The sequence below is a fragment of the Ailuropoda melanoleuca genome, chromosome 9 (genome assembly GCF_002007445.2).
Source record: "Ailuropoda melanoleuca isolate Jingjing chromosome 9, ASM200744v2, whole genome shotgun sequence".
Taxonomy (NCBI): domain Eukaryota; kingdom Metazoa; phylum Chordata; class Mammalia; order Carnivora; family Ursidae; genus Ailuropoda; species Ailuropoda melanoleuca.
Genome location: NC_048226.1, coordinates 84077088 through 84101525, shown reverse-complemented (window position 1 = coordinate 84101525; position 24438 = coordinate 84077088). Strand labels below are relative to the sequence as shown.

Here is a 24438-nt window from a genome sequence, read left to right as displayed (position 1 = left end):
AGGCCCACACTCCAGGCCAGAATTACTGGACCAGAGAAACAGGCAGCCAAGCATGCGGGGGGCCTTGGCAGACCAAAGCTGCCGAACCTTTCCCCTGTGATGGAGGCCTGGCCTAACGTCTTACACGAGTAAGACGTCTAAACTCACGAGTCCTTGGCTCTGACAAAAAGTTCTAAAAGATGGCATCTACCACACACAATTATATTAAACATTCTGCTAAAATCTTCTTTGTGGGGGAAGGGTCACATTTTTATATATATAAAATATGTAAAATCTCGAATAACTGAAGGATGAACAGCCATTAAGTGCCTGGACTTGGGAGCCAGACTGCTGGGGATAAAAGCCTCTTGTTAGACACGTGACCCTCAGTGTCGCTTACGGTCTATGTTTTAGTTCCCTCATCTTTTTTCTTTTCTTTTTTTTTTTTAAGTAGGCTGCAGGCCCAGCATGGAGCCCAATGCAGGGCTCAAACCCACAACCCCGAGATCAAGACCAGAGCTGGACCGAGAGTCGGATGCCGGTTTTAACCAACTGAGCCACCCCGGTGCTCCTAGTTCCGCCATCTTTAAGAGGAGATGATATCGTCCACCCTACAGAATTGTCATCATGAGGATTAAATAAGCTAATATTTGAAAAAATGCTGAAAATCGTCCACCCTACAGAATTGTCATCATGAGGATTAAATAAGCTAATATTTGAAAAAATGCTGAACACAGCCTGGCACATATTAAAGCACTATATAAATGCTTTTTAATAAAACAGAATATAATTTAAACTTCTTTTAAAATATTACTTCCAAAGACTTACCTCTTTGACCTTCATCAAAGAAAGAAGGCTCACTGACATTTCCTGAGAGACTTTTCATAGAAATGTTTAAAGCAGAACTTTCATATATTGTGAGTCTAGAAATTCCAAATCTGTCAAGTTTATATCAAACCTTTAAGTGAATTTCAAAGTGAAATGTATAAAAAATAGATGACCAAAAAAGATTATCAAATGAATACTTTATTAGAGTCATAACACTTATAAAATAAATTTCTTTTCATCATGGAGTTACTAGATTTTAAAACCAACCAACACTTTCTCATTTCTATAGCATATATAAAGAAATTCTCAAATGCCATAATTTTTGTTCAAGTGCTTTGTCACTCAATTCACAAACCCAGAACACGATTAATCTACAAATATAAGTATTCACAGTCAGATGAGTTTTAGGCTTGGTTCTTAATGATCTAGAAGCAATCCATTTACAAAAGTGCCACTAAAGCCATTTCATGAAATCATTTAATTTAATGCCACCAAGCACAGACCTGTTATACTTTGGAAACAAAAATAAAATCTCACAACTAAATCTAGCAGACTAACTTTAAACGATTCCAACTCGAATGAACTATATATCCTTATGGCACATTTATGACTTTGTAATATACAATTCATAACACAGGTTTAAGTGTGTGGTGTGAAGCTAGAAAAACCAAGGAAGTCAAATATTATAGAAAAGATAGAACATGAGTATAAAGTCTTAGGCTGATTTCTTTTTCTTGGCACATATTGAAACACGTCTTTATATCACAAACCAAACTCTGATAAGATTCTTCTTTCTAGGGTATTATTATATAAATAGCATCTGATCACTGAGCACTGATCATGTGACTCATTCGGGCTTGTTCTACGTTCCATGAAATCTAATAGCACAACTTAGACATGGCACTCTTAGGGGATGATTCAGCCAAAAAAAGCAAAGGGCTGAAGGTTTTTGAATGGTCAAGGCCCTCTTTTCCCAGAGGAAGCCCGCCTGGGGCAGGAGGTAAGTATCCTGCTTGGGCAGTGTGGTGGGAGCTGGGACCTAACTCTTGTTCTCCCATTCAAGCCATTTTTTGGCACCTTTCCACAACCAGGATCTCTAATAGATGCATTAAAATATTTTCTATGCAATTCAGCCAGAGACAAGTTTTTAGGATGGCTCTTTTAAAACTGATTTTGTATTATCTGTTACCAATGCAAAACAACATAGATGTTGGGGCTATTACCAGAACACGTAAGAAGCCTCAACTTTAAGTTATATTTAATGCTCCATTCAAGTTTAACTGAGAACGTAATGTGAAATAATTAGAAGTAAGAAGTTAACACTTCAGGGAAGCCCGATTTGTAAAGCCTCGTACACCCACACACATATATCTGTATGTTCATGCAGAGGACAGACAGCTGTATTCTGAAGCATAAATAAATCCAAAGTAAGACATGTAAGAAGCTAGATGCCAGTTCCAGTAGTGGTGAATGGTTTCTGGGGATCTCATTTTAAGGATGCCAGATGAGAGGTTTGCTCAGTTGTTAAGAGACCCTTAGTTTGATTAAGCAACTAGGATTTACTTCATAAGTTACTTTTTCCTGTACCCAAGACTCTGCTTGAATTGGCCTGAAAAACTATCCACCATTTCAAGGGTAAATACTTGACCATTAACACAAGGGCAATGTGATTATTGCATCATGAGGCTAAATATTATGTGACTTATCTCGTTTTATACCTTCCAGGATCAGATCAATAAAATCCATAACATATAACTAAGGTTTTACACCAGAGGTTGGCAAACTTAGCCACAGGCCAAATCCAGCCTGCTTCCTGTCTTCATGAATAAAGTTTTATTGGGACACAGGCTCACTCATTCACTTGCCCATTGCCTATGGCTAAGTAACAGCAGGGATGAACTGTTGCCACAGAGACTGTATGGCCCACAAAGCCTAAAATATTTACCATCTGGACCTTTATAGAAAAAGGGTGCCAATCTCTGTTTCACACTAAAAGACAGAGTTCAGTGGGAAGGCTATTTAAAACACGGTTTTTGCTTTTTGTTTTTTAAGGAAATTTTAGTTACCTATTAAAATTAAGGGTTAGGTGACTCAGCAATTAAACAAAAGAGATACCCCCTTTTCATGAGCAATATCAGTATATTTTATGGATATAAAGGAAGATTTTCTTTAAAAAATAGACATATAAAATTAAAGGCCATTCCAATGTGTAACATCATAATAAAATTAAAATTCTATCCATGAAATGAACCAAAACTTGCACTTAGATTCTCTCCACATACTCAAAAAATTACTTTTGGAATGTTGTTCTTTCTGGACAAAATGGTATCCAAATTAATCAGACACATCAAGTAGACAGATGAAACCAACACAGACCGTTAGTTTCTAAGGAGTGTTACGGGTCGCCATCTTCGTAAAGCCAGACCCAAACTGCAACCATAACAAGCTGTTGTCATGAAGGCAAAAATCTAAGAAAAAGGAAACAAAAGCTCATATTAGATTTATAACACTGACTTTAAGAAAACACTCACCCTAAGGAACGACTACCTGAAGACTGATCAACCTACCTAAAGATACTTCAACACTTATGAAAATGGTTTAGAGTCATCTTTCTGATGATTTGTACTACTGTTTTACCCCCTCACATCATTAACCCTTCTTTTAAACATCATGGCCCCCAGTAATTTTCTCATTTGTGGATAGCCTTAGGTTGAACATTTGTTCCCATGCTGAACTCACTTGTTAAATATTTATGAAACCCCCAACACGACAGTCAAAAGCTCGTTACGAGGTGTCTGTTCATACAGTGATTTCAGAGCCAAGAAAACAGTAGGTATCAGAACTTGAGGATGTATCAAAACCTTCCTGTGATAGTGGAAAGCAACTTTAGAAGGAAACAAAGTAAAGCCACAGAAATGAATCAACAGATTGGCATGGGAGATAGTTCTGAAACCTGCATTCAACTCTGAATTACCGTCCTTAATATTTGACAAGGATTTCTTTAGCACAACTACGTGTACATTAGCACATTTGGTGCATATGAACAAAGAGTAGGTAGTGTCCTCACCCTTTTGGAATTCAAGAGCCACAGAAAACTATAAGACAAAGCATTTAAACATGGTAAAACCTTATGATTTATTGCAGGGATCCCTTACCAGGAAACTCGAGCTCTGAGAAGGAACATCAGATTCACCTATAGAACGTGACGTGACCATTCCCTAACTGCCTTTCTGCTCTTCTCCCCAGCCTTCTTCTGCTGGTTGTCTCTTTGATACATCTCTAATCTAGACACGGTCTGCTGAAGAAGAATGACCAATTCTGATGTCTATTATTAGTGAAAATGAATTTTCCTCTCTCAGGTATATTGAAATAAAAAGTAAAGTGAGGGATTCAACTGAAGCTTCACTTCCATGGGAGTGTGTGGATGAGATGGTAGGTAATGCAGAACCGAAAGCATGCTGAGGTTTACCAAGGCAGTTTCTCTTCGGCAGAGAGAAAGGGAAGGATAACAGGGACAAAGTCACAGGAGAGGGTCAGCCAGAACAGAACGACACCATGGACAATACTGAAAACTGGGTCCTTAGGACAAAGGAACGTAGGTGAGAAACTAATGCTGTCCACCAAGGATCACCAAGTACTTGAGCACCGACTACTCTTAGGAGAGTGGGATCTTAGGGTGACTACGAGTAGACCAGTTTGGTGCTACTTCGAGGCGCTGAGAGGTAATGAGAATATAGCCTGCACCACTAAAAAGGAGGGGATGGGAGTAGTAAAGGAAAATCCACCAAGAATTGATGACTCACAGGAAGGACTCTTGGTAGAAAAAAAGTCCATTCCAAGTCCCTGAACTTTTCTTCACTTCATAATACCGTGGAAACCAGTGGTTTTCTAACTGTGGTCTTTGGGTAGTAAGGGTCCCAAGCAGTGCCTCAGAGATGATGAGGTAGAGAGAGGTGGCTTCCGAAGGACAGCCAGGCATCATTCATGACCCTGTTCTCCCACCCCAACTACAGCATCCCTGCTCTTGCCTTCTGTCTTTATTGGGTTTTTAGTAAGATTTCATTAAGCAAAACACTTTCATTTCCTGTAAAAGAAGTGTAAAAACCACTGATCTAAACTATAAGCCTGTCAAAGCTGGAACCATGTCTCCTTTCTGCTGCAATCCACACAGTCTAATTCATTGTAGACAATGAATTTTGACAAATCCTAACAGAGGCTTGGGAACCCGATGAAAGTAGGTCTTAGAATGATCGTCCCTCCACCCTTCAATACCCAGACTCTAGACCTGTGCTGTCCGATATGAGAGCCACCAGCCACATAGTGGCTATGTAAATGTAAATTAAATGTAAAATGAATGAATGATTAATTAGTAGCCACCATATTGAATCATGCATATATGGGATACCTCTATCATTTTAGAAAGCGCTGGTAGAGAACACTGCTCCAGAAAGATTTTAATGGCTATGGGGGGAGTCTGGCTATTTATATATGCTATCTACATAATATGGTAAAACATTAGGGTCACTAACTTGCTATTTAGCCATATTAAATATCAACACATTCCAGGGAATAATTTGGATTTCTGACACTTACAAAATTATAAAAACAGAAATAATGCAGCATGTCTTCAAATTACCTATGTCAATAAAAAACAACAGACTCACTTAAGTATGTGAATTAAGGAAGACTAAAACATTCCAAAAATTTCCCCATGGAATGCATTTCATATGTAAGTCGTCTATGGTCATGGGGGGATATCTACCCCCTCGCTCCCCTGGACTCTCCTCAGGGGCAGGGGCTGTACGTGGTTCATCGCCGTGCCCAGCACCCTGCCCATTTCCTCCCTCATGGTGGGCTCTCCATACCTACTCACTGAATTAAAATGAATTACAAGCAGGGACTGACCACTGAAGAACCAATCTCCCTTACCACGGCTGAAGTCAGAGGAAGTGAAAAAGCACACTGAATTCTTTCTACAAAGTAGGCTGTGTTGTGCCAGGCCAGCCGCAATCACGGGCTGGCTGCGATCTTGGCGTCTGTGATTCGGTGTCGGGGTTCACACCCCGAGGGGTGAGGGTGGAACTTGACTCATCAGGTTATTATACAGATAAAGGGCTAGTTGATGTGTAATGCTAACGGTCCTGGGAGAATGCGAGACAGTGGAGGTGGGGGGTGCTGGTCACCGGGACGCAGGGACACTCACTGTGGCTGCGACGTTTATGTTATACTGGTTATCACTCAAGAGCGGCTGCACAGACGCGGTCGTGTTGCAGCGTAGATCATGCAAGGATGTGGCTGCTGCTTCCAGGAGAAAGGCTCCAAAGTAGAAGACAAACACTGTAAAATGGTACGCAAAATCCTGAAAGGCGAGGGGAAAAAGTCACCTACAATGAAAAGTAATACTTTTTTTTTTTCTGTTCCTTATTTCAACTCGTGAAGGTTTAGGAAGGTTGGAACATTGAGTCAAACAATCTTGAAGCATACTCACCATTTACTCTGGCTGCTTGAACAACGTCAAGCTCTCAGAATCCAAATGAAAACCAACTGACCTGCTGTAATCAGCATAGTTGACAAAACCGATGTCCTCAGTTTTATAGTAAAATATATAACTTCATACNAAAGCCTCGTACACCCACACACATATATCTGTATGTTCATGCAGAGGACAGACAGCTGTATTCTGAAGCATAAATAAATCCAAAGTAAGACATGTAAGAAGCTAGATGCCAGTTCCAGTAGTGGTGAATGGTTTCTGGGGATCTCATTTTAAGGATGCCAGATGAGAGGTTTGCTCAGTTGTTAAGAGACCCTTAGTTTGATTAAGCAACTAGGATTTACTTCATAAGTTACTTTTTCCTGTACCCAAGACTCTGCTTGAATTGGCCTGAAAAACTATCCACCATTTCAAGGGTAAATACTTGACCATTAACACAAGGGCAATGTGATTATTGCATCATGAGGCTAAATATTATGTGACTTATCTCGTTTTATACCTTCCAGGATCAGATCAATAAAATCCATAACATATAACTAAGGTTTTACACCAGAGGTTGGCAAACTTAGCCACAGGCCAAATCCAGCCTGCTTCCTGTCTTCATGAATAAAGTTTTATTGGGACACAGGCTCACTCATTCACTTGCCCATTGCCTATGGCTAAGTAACAGCAGGGATGAACTGTTGCCACAGAGACTGTATGGCCCACAAAGCCTAAAATATTTACCATCTGGACCTTTATAGAAAAAGGGTGCCAATCTCTGTTTCACACTAAAAGACAGAGTTCAGTGGGAAGGCTATTTAAAACACGGTTTTTGCTTTTTGTTTTTTAAGGAAATTTTAGTTACCTATTAAAATTAAGGGTTAGGTGACTCAGCAATTAAACAAAAGAGATACCCCCTTTTCATGAGCAATATCAGTATATTTTATGGATATAAAGGAAGATTTTCTTTAAAAAATAGACATATAAAATTAAAGGCCATTCCAATGTGTAACATCATAATAAAATTAAAATTCTATCCATGAAATGAACCAAAACTTGCACTTAGATTCTCTCCACATACTCAAAAAATTACTTTTGGAATGTTGTTCTTTCTGGACAAAATGGTATCCAAATTAATCAGACACATCAAGTAGACAGATGAAACCAACACAGACCGTTAGTTTCTAAGGAGTGTTACGGTCGCCATCTTCGTAAAGCCAGACCCAAACTGCAACCATAACAAGCTGTTGTCATGAAGGCAAAAATCTAAGAAAAAGGAAACAAAAGCTCATATTAGATTTATAACACTGACTTTAAGAAAACACTCACCCTAAGGAACGACTACCTGAAGACTGATCAACCTACCTAAAGATACTTCAACACTTATGAAAATGGTTTAGAGTCATCTTTCTGATGATTTGTACTACTGTTTTACCCCCTCACATCATTAACCCTTCTTTTAAACATCATGGCCCCCAGTAATTTTCTCATTTGTGGATAGCCTTAGGTTGAACATTTGTTCCCATGCTGAACTCACTTGTTAAATATTTATGAAACCCCCAACACGACAGTCAAAAGCTCATTACGAGGTGTCTGTTCATACAGTGATTTCAGAGCCAAGAAAACAGTAGGTATCAGAACTTGAGGATGTATCAAAACCTTCCTGTGATAGTGGAAAGCAACTTTAGAAGGAAACAAAGTAAAGCCACAGAAATGAATCAACAGATTGGCATGGGAGATAGTTCTGAAACCTGCATTCAACTCTGAATTACCGTCCTTAATATTTGACAAGGATTTCTTTAGCACAACTACGTGTACATTAGCACATTTGGTGCATATGAACAAAGAGTAGGTAGTGTCCTCACCCTTTTGGAATTCAAGAGCCACAGAAAACTATAAGACAAAGCATTTAAATATGGTAAAACCTTATGATTTATTGCAGGGATCCCTTACCAGGAAACTCGAGCTCTGAGAAGGAACATCAGATTCACCTATAGAACGTGACCATTCCCTAACTGCCTTTCTGCTCTTCTCCCCAGCCTTCTTCTGCTGGTTGTCTCTTTGATACATCTCTAATCTAGACACGGTCTGCTGAAGAAGAATGACCAATTCTGATGTCTATTATTAGTGAAAATGAATTTTCCTCTCTCAGGTATATTGAAATAAAAAGTACAGTGAGGGATTCAACTGAAGCTTCACTTCCATGGGAGTGTGTGGATGAGATGGTAGGTAATGCAGAACCGAAAGCATGCTGAGGTTTACCAAGGCAGTTTCTCTTCGGCAGAGAGAAAGGGAAGGATAACAGGGACAAAGTCACAGGAGAGGGTCAGCCAGAACAGAACGACACCATGGACAATACTGAAAACTGGGTCCTTAGGACAAAGGAACGTAGGTGAGAAACTAATGCTGTCCACCAAGGATCACCAAGTACTTGAGCACCGACTACTCTTAGGAGAGTGGGATCTTAGGGTGACTACGAGTAGACCAGTTTGGTGCTACTTCGAGGCGCTGAGAGGTAAAGAGAATATAGCCTGCACCACTCAAAAGGAGGGGATGGGAGTAGTAAAGGAAAATCCACCAAGAATTGATGACTCACAGGAAGGACTCTTGGTAGAAAAAAAGTCCATTCCAAGTCCCTGAACTTTTCTTCACTTCATAATACCGTGGAAACCAGTGGTTTTCTAACTGTGGTCTTTGGGTAGTAAGGGTCCCAAGCAGTGCCTCAGAGATGATGAGGTAGAGAGAGGTGGCTTCCGAAGGACAGCCAGGCATCATTCATGACCCTGTTCTCCCACCCCAACTACAGCATCCCTGCTCTTGCCTTCTGTCTTTATTGGGTTTTCAGTAAGATTTCATTAAGCAAAACACTTTCATTTCCTGTAAAAGAAGTGTAAAAACCACTGATCTAAACTATAAGCCTGTCAAAGCTGGAACCATGTCTCCTTTCTGCTGCAATCCACACAGTCTAATTCATTGTAGACAATGAATTTTGACAAATCCTAACAGAGGCTTGGGAACCCGATGAAAGTAGGTCTTAGAATGATCGTCCCTCCACCCTTCAATACCCAGACTCTAGACCTGTGCTGTCCGATATGAGAGCCACCAGCCACATAGTGGCTATGTAAATGTAAATTAAATGTAAAATGAATGAATGATTAATTAGTAGCCACCATATTGAATCATGCATATATGGGATACCTCTATCATTTTAGAAAGCGCTGGTAGAGAACACTGCTCCAGAAAGATTTTAATGGCTATGGGGGGAGTCTGGCTATTTATATATGCTATCTACATAATATGGTAAAACATTAGGGTCACTAACTTGCTATTTAGCCATATTAAATATCAACACATTCCAGGGAATAATTTGGATTTCTGACACTTACAAAGTTATAAAAACAGAAATAATGCAGCATGTCTTCAAATTACCTATGTCAATAAAAAACAACAGACTCACTTAAGTATGTGAATTAAGGAAGACTAAAACATTCCAAAAATTTCCCCATGGAATGCATTTCATATGTAAGTCGTCTATGGTCATGGGGGGATATCTACCCCCTCGCTCCCCTGGACTCTCCTCAGGGGCAGGGGCTGTACGTGGTTCATCGCCGTGCCCAGCACCCTGCCCATTTCCTCCCTCATGGTGGGCTCTCCATACCTACTCACTGAATTAAAATGAATTACAAGCAGGGACTGACCACTGAAGAACCAATCTCCCTTACCACGGCTGAAGTCAGAGGAAGTGAAAAAGCACACTGAATTCTTTCTACAAAGTAGGCTGTGTTGTGCCAGGCCAGCCGCAATCACGGGCTGGCTGCGATCTTGGCGTCTGTGATTCGGTGTCGGGGTTCACACCCCGAGGGGTGAGGGTGGAACTTGACTCATCAGGTTATTATACAGATAAAGGGCTAGGATGTGTAATGCTAACGGTCCTGGGAGAATGCGAGACAGTGGAGGTGGGGGGTGCTGGTCACCGGGACGCAGGGACACTCACTGTGGCTGCGACGTTTATGTTATACTGGTTATCACTCAAGAGCGGCTGCACAGATGCGGTCGTGTTGCAGTGTAGATCATGCAAGGATGTGGCTGCTGCTTCCAGGAGAAAGGCTCCAAAGTAGAAGACAAACACTGTAAAATGGTACGCAAAATCCTGAAAGGCGAGGGGAAAAAGTCACCTACAATGAAAAGTAATACTTTTTTTTTTTCTGTTCCTTATTTCAACTCGTGAAGGTTTAGGAAGGTTGGAACATTGAGTCAAACAATCTTGAAGCATACTCACCATTTACTCTGGCTGCTTGAACAACGTCAAGCTCTCAGAATCCAAATGAAAACCAACTGACCTGCTGTAATCAGCATAGTTGACAAAACCGATGTCCTCAGTTTTATAGTAAAATATATAACTTCATACACCTTGTCAGTATAGTTATTGGATAATAATTACATTATTGTAATATATTATGTAATTATATAATAATATACATACACACATTTTATAATTAAGTCTTTTATTTCTGAGCAATTATTATTTTTACCCATTAGATTGTCACCCCATACACTGAAGAATGAGGAAGACCTATGACATCACAGAATTCAACACCCTATCTCCTGATATTCTAAAAAAGCAAATTCTCTATTATATACTTCGACAAAAAGTATAGGAACTCGCAAACAAAAGTCACTCACTGTAAGGTGATTTCATAAGTTGCTGGGATTGTGAGGGATAATTCTATTGGGATTCAGTCTTACACGATCCGATACCCATCAGCACACTGCTGTGTGTTTTTGTCAACAGCTCCCAGATACCTGGTACCTTACATTCACTCGCATTCATCTTTACAACCACCATTTATTAGTCCCACTTGATAAACAAGTGATTTTTTAAAATTAAATGGCTGCTCTAATGCCGTACAAACATAGCCTTTTGAAATGTAGGGCTGTTTGGTTCCAAAGTTCGCTTGGTTTTCTCTATCAGACTGTTACCGATACAGCAACAGTACAGAGAAGGAACAACGCGCTGCCTTTGTAAAGGCCCATTCAACAAACAAAACTGTCCATGGGAATTGTTCCTACTCTGCCTAGAATAACAAGGAAAAGCTAACTCCCCAGGAGCGGGAATTACAAAGGTACACACTAAAAATGTGTTCTACTTAACACCACTAACGTAGACGGTGACTCACCGATGCCTTCCAAAGACTGAAGGACGGTGTTCTGTATTGATCGTGTGTCTAATCTAGAGCAGAAATGCTCAGATCCGTGTAGCTACACAACAAACGTTAATTGATGGAGGTCAAAGTCCAAACGTCACTACTTTAGGGATTAAAAGTAATACAGCTGGATCTCAATTACTAAATAAGATTGAGAGGAAAATATGTCTGAGATCATTAGGCGCTTATCTAAATTACTGACGTGGACCCTTGGAAGTAGCTCACGTGACCTTAGAAGGGGCAAGTCTGGTGATGGGGCCGCAACTCTTGGTGTGATGAGGCCCTCACCTTCTTCACCAGCCTCGGCTCAGGCCACCCTCCCATCTCTCTGAACGTCACTCACTATGACCTCACTTTGGTGCTAGGAAGTACTCTGTGCTTCAAGGCTGATGCCCTTTACATGCAGTATCGTGTGGCTGGAGAGACTCTTCCCACCACCAACTACCACCTGCACCTCCCCCACCCAACTTTCTACTCCTGCTGATTTGGACTTCTTCCTCCTTTCCAGTAGTATCAGAACCGATCCGTGGTTAAGGCTTCCCTGTCCAATCCTTTTCCTTCATCTTTTACAGGTGCTGTCATACAATAAACATCTTACACTCCTAACTCTGTTTGACTTGGGCCATGCTATCCAGCAATCCATATCATCCTAGGGTCATACGTAACCTAAGGTGTTAAAGGAAAAGAACTAACTTCATGACAACACTGGCGAGAAAATCACTATGCAGGCTCCTGGAGTTCTAGAGTCAGGCAGGTGACCTGCAGTGGGGAGTTACATGTCTTAGTAAAGCAGCTTCTGATGTTCCACTGGGGCCTTGCAGCACCTGTAATCACGAACTACACACAGTCCCTTTTAAGAAAGAACCTGACGTTCAGCTGTGAGGAGTCTAGCTAGCTGACAGCTTTGGCTTCAATGGATTGGGGATCTGCTGTGTTTGAGCCAAGGCCACATTCCTCCTGCAGTCCCCAGCTAATGATGGTACAGTGGGGATACTGGTGCCTGGGCACTTCTGCCTAAAACAAGACTCTTAAGGCAAAGACTGTGCTCCTGAGCTTCTCATTAATTTGGCCAAGACCGTCAATCTGCATCCCTCTCTAAGATGTTTCTGCTTTACCCTATTTCCTTCCCCATCACCTTTTACAGGTGTTATCTTTTCCCCTCCCCCTCAAAAAAATCTCTTGCACCTTTTTCTTTCTTTTTTTTTTTCCTAGAGAGAGACAGCATGAGCAGGGGGGAGGGACAGAGAGGGAGGGGGAAAGAGAGAATCTTAAGCAGGCTCCAAGCTTAGCATGGAGCCTGACTTGGGGCCCGATCTCATGACCCTAAGATCCTGACCTGAGCTGAAATCAAGAGTCAGATGCTTAACCACCTGAGCCACCCAGGAACCCCAAAATCTCTTGCATTTTTAAATTCACCTTACAGTCTGCTTCCCGGTGGACCTGAGATGAACATGCCTTGCTTGGCCATTAACATTTTGATTAATGCATCAATTATATAATTATTTCCTTTTTTTAAATATTTTATTTATTTTTTTTTTTGAGAGAGAAAGAGAGAGAACATGAACAGAGGGGAGGGGCAGAGGGACAGGGAGAAGCAGACCCCCGCTGAGCAGGGAGCCTGATTCGGGGCTGGATCCCAGGACCCTGAGATCATGACCCGAGCGGAAGGCAGACGCTTAACCGACTGAGCCACCCAGGTGCCCTTGTGTAATTATTTCTTTACTGACACTTTCTACAACAACAAACTCTGAGAGCCACTGCAGACCTGTCTTGTTCACCACTCTATTTCTAGGACCTACTATAGGACCAGGTACCTGTCAGGTGCTCAGTCAAGACTCCCCACCACAGGAGAGCCCCACCCACATCGATGTTTGGGCATCCCGGACATCCTACTCCGACTCCTGCTATGTGTGGAATGTGGGCAAGAAGGTCTTCCACAGATTTCTGCTCGCTGTTTTGGACAGTGCAGCTTGTTTACGCAAACGCAGTGGTTCTTGAAGGTAAGCATGCCTGAGTCATCTGAAAAGCTTGCTACAGCACAAACAGCTGCGTCCCACCTTCTGAGCTTCTGACTCAGTCTGTCTGGGTGGGACCTGAGGGCTGCACAGCTAACACGTTGCCAGGTGCCGCTGCTGCCGCTGGTCAGGGACCACCTTTGTGAGCCACCTGTCCTGAGTCCCTGGCATTTCCCCATCGGCAGATGGCCCCTGCCCCTTTCTGAGTCTTCTTTGTACACTCTTGCTTGTCTGCCAAACTTCCCAATATTCGCACAGCCCGGAGCACAGCCCACTGGTCTTCACTTTTTGCTCGGCTAAGCAATCAAGCAGAGCTTGATTTTTTTTTTTCAGCAACAAATGACTATCCCCCATATTCTTATCTTAAGCCCATGTTTTTTGCTCCTCAGGTCAAATTTTTACTAACTAGTTAAAAAAAAAAAAAAGCTACATTGTAAATAGGGGGATCCTGGTTTCCGCAAGGGCAGCGTGAAAAACAGCCACACTGAGCTTTATCTTTCTCAACCGTAAAAATGAGAATAATAGTCTCCCATAAGGAATTGTCATAAAGACCAAATAAGTTAATGAAAGTCAGGACAGAAAATATAGCTCAGGACACTCACAGTATCAAGTGATGTCCATAATGGGCAAATGTATGCCACCTACTTTGGGAGAATGAAGTGAAGCATGTTTAACTGTACAGGACTCTTTTTTTTTTTTGTAGCTCTTATTTTTCTAAAATGTATCTTTCCTTCACACCCCGTCTCTCCAAAAATGGAAAATAAGTATGGTATCTCTTATTTAAAATTAGACAAAATGGTATTTCCTCAAAAAAAAAAAAACAAAACCCTAAACAAACAAACAGAAAAACCATCTCAAAAATCAAAACCTGCTTCTTTCCTCAAATTAGAATAGGGCAAGTTTTTAGCATTTAATATACGTTATTACATATATGACATATTATATTTTTATTTCATCACTTACATCAAAGCTAGAAAGCTTGGGAAAAAATACTGAAGATATCTACCACCACAAATGTTAATTCAGCCTCACGATCAACAAAAGCTAGAAGCTATGAGTATTTTAGTTAATATCCCACAACAAATACGTTTAGAAAATAAATTTTTCATCAAAATGCATTCTTGCTTCCATCATGCACAATATACAGGTAACATTAAACTGTTATCACCAGGGGAAACAATTATTTTCTGAGCAGTTAATGTCTAACAATTCCAGAATGCAGCAATCAAAAATGGTTACCATCTGGTGATGACTCCACGATATGCATGGCTCAGAAATTTTCCTGGCCGAGAGTATACACAATACATTACAAAACCTACCAAACCCAACTCTGTGGTCAGAAATGACTGATTATGTGGAAAATCACCAAAGAGAGAAAAAAGGAGCCCATTCTAAATATGGCAAGCATTTAAGTCAACTCCATAAAGCCATGAGTGGGCTCTTGGAAAGTGTGCCCACACGACAAGGCTGCGCAGGGAAGGCCACTGTACTGCGTGCTGCGTGAGGCTACCGCCATTTCCTCCCTCAGTAAGAGTGGACTACCCCAGCTAAAGAACCAGAGGGTAAACTCCACAGGTGACCTCTGCAACAGACGGGCAGGTCTTTCCAATTTCAGTTGTGCCTTTCATAAAGTGGTTTAATTAAAAAAAAAAAACAAACCACACTCTTACATTTTATTGTCTGAACAACAAATATGATGTTACAGATGGGGTGAACCACATATTTAGGAAACCAAATTTATAAGGATATTAATGATATACTCAGTATCAAAAATCAGACTCAATATAAACAAAACGAAAAAAGATGGTATGAACATATGTCTAATAAAGCCAGGCGGGATGTTGGAAAAATATTTAAACACTGGTACAGCATGTGCATCAACCATTAGAAGGAATGCTGGGCACTGAAGGACCCTGGAGACTCACTACTCTCCTACGTAGTAACCCTTTAGTTGCTGGGCTACTAGGAAGTTCAGGAAGGTCCCAGAGAAAGGGCCAGGGTGGCTGGGAGCACAGCACTTGGGGAGAGGTAGCAGGGTGGGGCAATGACTAAGTATTAACTAGTACTGAAGGCTATCTTGGTACATGCTGGCCAAATACCATCTTTGAGCTTAATACTTAAAGAGCCTGATGGTGCTTACCAACATTAGGTATTGACTGATTCATTCATACATGATTATGGGAAAGCCAAGCATTAAGAAAGAGGAGATTAAGCAATCTATCTGTAACTTCAATACGGATTTCTGATCTTCATCACTTGACCAATTATTAGAAATATTTTCTCATCATTAATGAGAGAGCAAGGCAAAAATGTAGGAACACAGTGTATCAGCAACCTAAGAACAGAAGGACTTCCTCTGTGTGTGTGTGTGTGTGTGTGTGTGTGTGTATGGGAATAATTTCTTACCTTTTTATTTAAATTTCAGTTAGTTAACATACAGTGTAATATTAGTTTCAAGTGTACAATTTAGTGACTCAACAGAAGGACTTTCAAAGTTTCAAACTATAAGCCTATTTAAGGAATTAGGATGATTATGGATCATATACTGTAAATCAGACAGAAAGCTGATGGGCACTTTAGAATACATTAATTCCAGGTAGGTACTATTATCACCATTTTGCAGAGGAAGAAATCGGAAGTCACAGAGGTTCAATACCTTGGCCAAGGCTACACAGTTATTAAACACACCAGACCTCACTTTAAAGCCTGTGCAAGATCATAACCCTTGCCCCACACTTCCTCCTTAACTTTACACTAACCATCTGCCCCTGGGCTGGTTTAATGGGCAGTCACATCCACTAGACTTCACTGCTGCTCACATCTGGGATGGTGATGGTTCTCCTTCTACTCTGTAACTAAGAACATTTGTTAATATGCCTAACATCCGCCCTAAGCTGGTGAATACAATGTTACCATAAAACCTGAGAAGAACAGTATAAGCCTGACTGAAGGCCTGATTTAAGTTTCTAACCACCAACTGATTGAAACCTAAAGAGTTTCTTCAGGACCTTCATTTAAGCGCTGTCTACCACAGATTGGAATTCAAGCTCCAGTGGCCATTCTGAAATAGTCTCAGAGATCGAATAAGCATAAGCATGAAAGGGGCCCTCTACATTATATGGGAAAAGGGAAAGTAACTTGATTCAATTGAATAGCATCATAATTTTTAAAATTAGGTTGACTATAAATTCATTTCTTAAAACTACCAATTCTTATTAATTTAGGACAGGAATTAAAAATAAATATAAACTATCCCATTTTCTAAGTATTTAGAGAATAGAGTATATAGCTCCTGGTTTTCTGAAAAGAATGTATGTATTTAATATCTGAAGCAGAAACTGATGGAAAATTTCAAGATCTATGTCACAGTATCCATCTCCCAAAGGCACTCCTCAATAGTTCAATAACTGTAATGCAATTCATTTGTTGCATGAAATAAAAGAGTCTTTGAGTAAAGGTCATCTAACTCATACCGGAGAAACAGAATGATTGCTCGGCTCTATGGACAGAAATTTCACAAACTGGGAGCCTGCTGTCCAGCCAGGTAGCCACACGGCAGCCCAGCAGACCCGGGGGTCAGGCCTTTCCTCTCTCACTGGAGGCAACAGAGAGGACAGGGGACCAGGCATTTCAGGACAGAATAAGATATTTCTACGTTTCTTGCATTTTCCTGAAATAGACTTAAAAATCTCTTACCAGGAAGTTCCAGTTGGCATCAATCTGAGTCACCATGCCAGAGAGGAACACGCCCAGGAAGAGGAGGGAAAAGATAAAAGCCGTCACGGACACGAACATGACCCATCCTTGTAGCAGAGGTAGAGGAACGTTGGAGGAGGCGACCAAAATCCAGACGAGTCCGCCGAACAGCTGCAGGAAGGAAGAAAGATGTCACGGGTGTGGGCAACAGAACTGAACGTGCTCGTCCCCCTGCCGTAATACCCTTGGCTTCTCCCCAGCCCCCTGCACACATTCCCGCATTCCCCCCCTCCACTGCCTTTCCTCTGTCCACAGGCGGGACACCAGCTCCCCTCTGGGGCAAGGCCAGCACTTCCGCTCACAGGTCTGACCCAGTGCCACACGTGTCCCTGCACCTGCCGTCGTGCTGCATTCTCCTCCTCAGCCCATGAGCAGACACGGAATTCTTTCATTACCTAGGAGCATTTTCCTTGACCCTGTTGCCTTTCTAACAATTTCCTTTTCGGTCAACCATTTCTACAAATTCCTGTTTGCTTGGTCCCCACCTCCTATCCGGGAGCTCTGACTCTTCAAACCACTGGCTTCTGCGCTCACCGCTTCTCAGAGAGTTAATCAGCAAAGATCAGCCATAACTTTCTAACCTGTCACTTCTAATGGCCATGTGCCCGTCCTTATCATGGCCGATCTGTACATGTGGGATTACTGCCTATCTGTAGAACAACAGCCGCAGCTGCCGTACATGGTAATAAACACAACTACCTGATTTATCGATACTCCTCTGCGTGCTGGGCATGGGAATGGGTACTTTGGATATTCACAGATCTAACATTCAGTAAACACCTAAGGCCTTGTCAGGCACTGTTCCAGGGGCAGGGAATAAGATGGCAAACAAGCTACACTTGGTCTCTGCCATCACAGAATTCATACTCCCTTAGAGGAGAGAGACCATTTTTTTTTTTAAGATTTATCTATTTGTTTGGAGAGAGCAAGTGGAGGGGGAGGGAGAGGGAGAGAGAGAGAGAATCTCAAGCAGATTCCTCACTGAGCACAGAGCCCAAAGCAGGGCTCGATCTCATGACCCTGAGATCATGACCTAAGCCAAAATCAAGAGTCAGATGCTTAACCAGCTGAGCCACCCAGGCACCCCAGGAAAGAGACAATTAAGTATGTGAGTAAAATGCTGCTTCACACATCACAACTGGGCAAATACCGGGCACTGCAGGTTCACAGATGGAGGGCTCTAAAACAGAGCTGGAAACTCAGGAAGCACTCCCGGGAAGCAACAACCCAAGGGACAAAGCTAGGAGGTGCAGTGACAGGAGGAGCAGGCTGTCCCGGGCAGGAGGCCAGCCCTGAGAGGATCTGGCGTGCTGAGGGGCAAGGCTCGGCATGAGGGGGACAGCAGGTACCACGTGGGGGACGGCGGGGGGGCTGGAGCTAAGCCGAAGGGTCCTGCAGGTTCACTCAAGGGCAGTAGGAGCCCACAGAACCCCTGAGCAGGACCCGGAATGACCCAATTTGTATTCAGAAGCTTCTCTCCGGCCGGAGACGAATGGATGCAGGGCTGAGCGACCACAGAGGAGATGGTTACAGCCACAGAGCACAGACCAGACTCAGGTATGGAGCACAGAGGGGAGTGAATGGATTAGACAGAAGCTGAGAAGTGGTGGCAGGTGGTGACTGATCAGATAGGGGACATGACAGCCAAAGAACAGATAAGGCACAAACCCAGATTCCTGGCTTGGGCAACTAGGAGTGAGGGAGAAATCACAGGAGGAGAAACAATTACAGGGTAGAGATGGTTGGCTTTACGAAGCCAACCACAGCAGTCTCCTCTAAGCTAACAGCAATAGAGGCTGGACGTCCTCTTCATGGCATTCCAGGCCCCTTACGCTCTAACCTGTCTTCCTCAGCCTTTGTCCCTTGCCATGAAACCCCTCACATTTTATATTAAAGAAAAAAAAATCCAGGGGCGCCTGGGTGGCACAGCGGTTAGGCGTCTGCCTTTGGCTCAGGGCGTGATCCCGGTGTTGTGGGATCGAGCCCCACATCAGGCTCCTCTGCTATGAGCCTGATTCTTCCTCCCACTCCCCCTGCTTGCGTTCCCTCTCTCGCTGGCTGTCTCTATCTCTGTCAAATAAATAAATAAAATCTTAAAAAAAAAAAAAAAAGAAAAAAATCCAGTCCAGAGACAAAGCGCTTTCACATGTGAGAGGCCTGACATATGCTGGTCCAGAATGTCATTCCCTCCCCATGTGTATTTGAGAAACTTCCATTCATAGCTCATCTTGAAGAGTACATCACCCCAAAAGTCTTTCCTGAGTTCCATCCCACGTTCAGGTACCCGCCCTGTGCCCTGGGCAAGCTCTCTATACGGCCATGTTACACTGATGAGAAACACTATAATTGGACGGCCTGGCTTCCAGTCCAACTGCACTAGGAGACCTTCTTGGCAGCCAGCTGCCTTACTGGCCTCTGCATGCTAAGCCATTTATCCATCGACAGAATGATCCCTTCCTATCCCTACGCTAGATTTGGCGGTCCAAAAGCCTAGGCTACATACCTGTCCTAAGGATACCTACCGCTGGCAAGTGGGAATCAACCCCATGTCCTTCCCACCCCTGACCACACACACACACACACACACACAGAGGTCATATCATAGAAACATGTCCAACTGGCATGCAGAAGGCTCTGTGATATTTATTTAGTAAATAAACTCCAAGTTTCCAAGAACAGCTAGAACTCTGCATATTAAAAACCAATAATCATGTGTATCTTGCTTCCTAAGTATCGAGATAATATCCAAATTGCACAAATGACTAAAAGTTAAAATCACAAGTTTTATTATCAAGTTTCTAAACAAAGGCCCAGTCATACAATTCATTGCCACTTTGAAAGACATTTTCGAAAGCCTAAATTATCCCTTGAATAGGATAACTACAGCACCAATCTAATCAATCTATAAGTGTGGTTGCTGGTATATCTGAAGTCCTAATTTCAAATAAAAAAATAACAATAAAAAAAATAACAATCAACCCAGAAAGTTTTATGAAATAAGTCTAAGTCATGAATATTAATGCATATTTAAAAATTTAGCCACAATCTTATTAGTAGCTATGAAAGAAATAATGTTCCCAGTAGAAAGATTCTCTACTCTTTCATACTGTTTACTAAATATTTGAAGGTGATAAGATCTTCAAATCTTTCTTTTTTTTCTCAGCATCATCTTCCTGGTAACCTTTTCCTACTCTCCCACTACAAATAACCTACATTACTTTAAATACTATTTAAGAAATATTCATTGCTATTAAATACCTGTTAATTAAAGTCGTTTATTGAGAACCGAGGTGCAAGTACAGAGGGTAATAAAGATCAACTGGCCATGTTTATTAGGGGCAGACAGACTCAGATAGAAAAGCATAATTATAGGACACAGGGATTATGATAAATAGACTCTCTGAAGAAGGGCTATATGATCCCCTGGAATTAAAGAGAACATTTAATAAAACCCAACGGGACCTCAAACTGGTCGGCCTCAAATCTACCGCCGGGTACTGTAGAAGAATACTCGGGGAAAAAAGGAAAAAAAAAAAAAAAAAAAGGCAAGGTTCTGTGTCCAGGAGCTCTAGATTAGGGAGAAACATACACCATCAAATCTGATTCAGGAGCAGATTGTGGTGAGTGCTATAAAAAGAGCTCCACACAGTGTGCTCCGAGAGACTGGGAGAGGAGAGAAGAAATATAATGGGAGGCGTCGAGAGAGGGAGGCAGGGGAGGCAGGTTTTGCAGCAGGCTTTCAAGGTAGACCAGGGCTTTGACAGCAGATGCTGATGTGAAACAGCGCAGATGAACCATTCTTGTCATACTCCAAATTACAGCCCTTCCGACACCTCAAAGGCTTGGAAAGGAAACGGAACGCTTAGATGAAAAGAGAACAGGTTCGCCTCCTTATCTGTGGTGTGTGTGCTGCGTGGGAAGGGGGCAGGGGCGGGAGGAAGGTGTATGAGTGCCCCCCTCCACCATCACTGGCTCGGTGAGTCTGTGACATCCACACCGAAGTCCTGGTCACCGCAGCAGCTTTGGGAGGTGCAGGAGGGATGGGGCAGAGAACAGACGTGAGGCCACTAGGGAGACCTGCCTTCCTCACCGCAAGACTGTTATGTCGCTATAGGAGTCACCGGGGCTTTGACACAGCTCTTTCTTCCTTGCCTCAGGATTTCCTTTTGCCAAGAGCTGCCTTTTGTCCCTGAGCTTCCAACCTGACTCCAACTTTAAAAACTGATCTTTTAATAACACTACCACCGTCCATGTTACTATATTCACGTCATCTAATTCTGGGCACTACGAAGCTGAGCGCATTTACCAGCCCTACTGTAATTATTAGCATCCAGGTTTAAGACAGGTGACTCTGGAGGGAGCCTTGTTTTCCAAGCACAAAAATGGTTAAAATCTGAGGGAGGACAGCTGATAAAGTATCGTAGCAACTGCATGGTACACACACTGTGAAGAGGGGTGGAATGCCACGTCCGCCCACGGTTTCTCCTCTTGGATCTGAATCCACATTCTGACCTCTTGTCTATCACTGCCTTCCATTGTTCTCCAGTGTCCTAAAAAGTCCGATAATTACATACCCAACTCCCCCAAGGCACCCCATTTTGACATCTCTTTTCAGGAACGAATAAGTTGGGGCTTATGCCTCTGAACCTCAAGGTCTTCCAACAAGATGACCAGACTTCCAGGTATGTTACAAAGGCCAACGCTTCCTAGAAGTACGTATCAGCCTTCACCTGCGACTCAGTTCCCCCTTCCCCTCTGAGCTCAGGTCCAGGTGTACCTGGCAGACACCTCGAGCGCTCCAGCATGTGCTGAGCTGCGGTTATTCATTCAGCGCTCCACAGTGCCAAAACCACAGAGCCCCTCTGTGGCTCCCCGGGCGTTTCTCGCTCAGCCTGGCTCTGGCCGCTGCGAGGCTGGGGCGGGACTGAAGCCTGCCCATAAGAAAGCCATGGGAGTTTTCCTCTACACATCACACTGAACAGAACCCTCCGAGTTGGACTCCAAATGTGTTTTCACTAGAAACCATGGACTGCTGAGAACCCGTAACCCCGCGGGAGACAGGGTATTGAGCCAGAAGCAAGTCTTGCAACTCGGGCTGCGTGCAGCGGATGACAGATTTCCCAACTTGTCTCCTATTTGGACGGTCTTATGTCTCTAAAGGAGTCATTCTGCAAATACCCTTTTTTCCTTTGACTTATTTCCTACTAGCATGCTTTTAAACATGCCCTGCAACATCTTAGCTAACAATGTTCAAACCCATCTGACACCTTCATCTCCGTATCCTCTTATTATTGCACTAAGTAAACGGGCCAGTTCCTACTCTGACCTATTTTTAGTCAATGTTTGGAATGAGAACAGGCAAAGGTAAGTGAATCTGAAGGTATGAAGGACTGGTTAGACTACCCCTAAGGAGAAATACTTCATTATTTAGAACTTCCTCTATATAACGTATAACACATTCTTTCCGATTCTCCTGCTATTCATAGATTGAGCATGTCATCACGGTAGCATTGAGAATGAACCAACCAGCAAGCCTAGAGGGAAAAAAAATTGCTTCTTAGTCTGGTTTATAGAGTTAGAGTGAGAGGCTGAAGCTGATGAGGATAATAGAAATATTAGCTAGCATTTATCGAATGCTTATGCTCCAACAACTCTCTAAGGGTGTCATTTGTACCAATTTAATCCACACAAACACTGAGAGATAATTACTATTATTATTTCCATTTTACAGATAAGTTGAAGTAGACAGCCATTAATAACTTGCCTTAAGTTACACAGTTCATAACTGTTAGAAGTGGGACTTGAACTTGGCAACTGGCTTCCAGAGCCTATGCTCTTGACATTATGCTGTTGTGCCTCCTTCAAAGGTGAGTGTTCATTCTAGAGCAGGGTTTCTATCCTTTTGCCATGGACTGGCTTGCTGGAGGTGGAGGGGTTGATTCCCTGAAATCATCCAATTGCGTAGTTAATTGCATTTTTCTGAGGACACAACTTTCATCCAAATCACAGAGCGGTTTGTGCCCCTCCAAAAGTTCAGAATATCTTCTCTTCTTGGTAACCCCTCCTATTTTAATAAATGCTGGCTTACTGGGTACTCACAAATGAAATAACATGGTTAAAGAATGTTTAATGTGTTCAGACCATCATCTAATGAAGAGATTACCTACAATTAGCTCTTTATACACAACCTGTATTCCAAGATTTTTTAAAAGACTTTACTTATTCATTTGAGAGAGAGAGAGAGAGAGAGCACACACGAGTGGTGGGGAGCGGCAGAGGGAAAGGGAGAAGCAGACCCCCTGCTGAGCAGGGAGCTGGATGTGGGGCTAGATCCCAGGGTCCTATGATCACAACCTGAGCCGAAGGCAGGTGCTTAACCAACTGAGCCACCCAGGTGCCCTCCAAGATTTTTTTTAACTGGGCACATACTTCGGTCAACACATACAACTTACAGATGTGCTTCTAAGGCAGCCCAATAAACGTGTAAATTCATTCACCGCGTGACTGCAGTCAAGTGGTAAGAGTATCAATACTCTTGTTCCCTCTCCAAGTTCACCTTCGTCCCAGCACCACCACTTTCCCAGCTACCCTACCCTGGTACTCCAGCCTCTCGTCCCTTATCCCCTGCACATGAGTCGATCACACTCGTCCATGCTTCTGCCTAGCATGTGCTGCCACCTAAACTTTCTCTGGATAACTAAACTCTGGTAGCAGGTCTCCCAGGAAGACTTCCCTGGCTGGCTGCCAGCCTCGGTGCTTCCACGGTTACCGACGTGTGTATCTTCTACCAGCACTTACAACTACTGGTTTGAAGTCGTAGGTGCATCTGGCTGTTTCGCCCACTGGATGGTGCGGTCAGAGTCAGCAGCATTTGCCTTAAACATCTCTGTATGCTCAGAACCCACCACAATGCTTTCTACAGAAGAGGTTCAGTTGCATTCTCCCTGAAATGAACGAAAACCAACCAGTGTGTGTAAATGAATGATTCTAGAAGAAAATGCTCCAGAAGTACAGCTTGAGACGCTCAGAACACAGTGCTGTCTGGAGCCTAGCTCATTCCCTGGTACATGGTGGGTGTTCGAAAATAGGCATGAAGACTAGTGAAGCAGGAACACGTACTTCTCAATTTTTAAGTTATTATTGGCAACGCCCACCACCTAGTACAAGATCTCAGGAGGCG

The 24438-nt window shown here is 42.7% G+C and overlaps 1 protein-coding gene across 1 annotated transcript in view; it reads right to left on the bottom strand.

The window, feature by feature from the left end:
- Positions 1-6433: 6433 nt before the first annotated feature.
- MAL2 (mal, T cell differentiation protein 2) overlaps positions 6434-24438 on the bottom strand; it is a 24568-nt gene continuing 6563 nt past the window's right edge. Inside the window, exons 2-4 of the mRNA XM_034668555.1 lie at positions 17199-17369; positions 10278-10433; positions 6434-7549 (exon numbers count right to left, since the gene is read on the bottom strand). Coding sequence (XP_034524446.1) covers positions 7478-7549; positions 10278-10433; positions 17199-17369 — 399 coding nt within the window. The 3' untranslated portion in view covers positions 6434-7477. The remainder of the gene's footprint in view (positions 7550-10277; positions 10434-17198; positions 17370-24438) is intronic.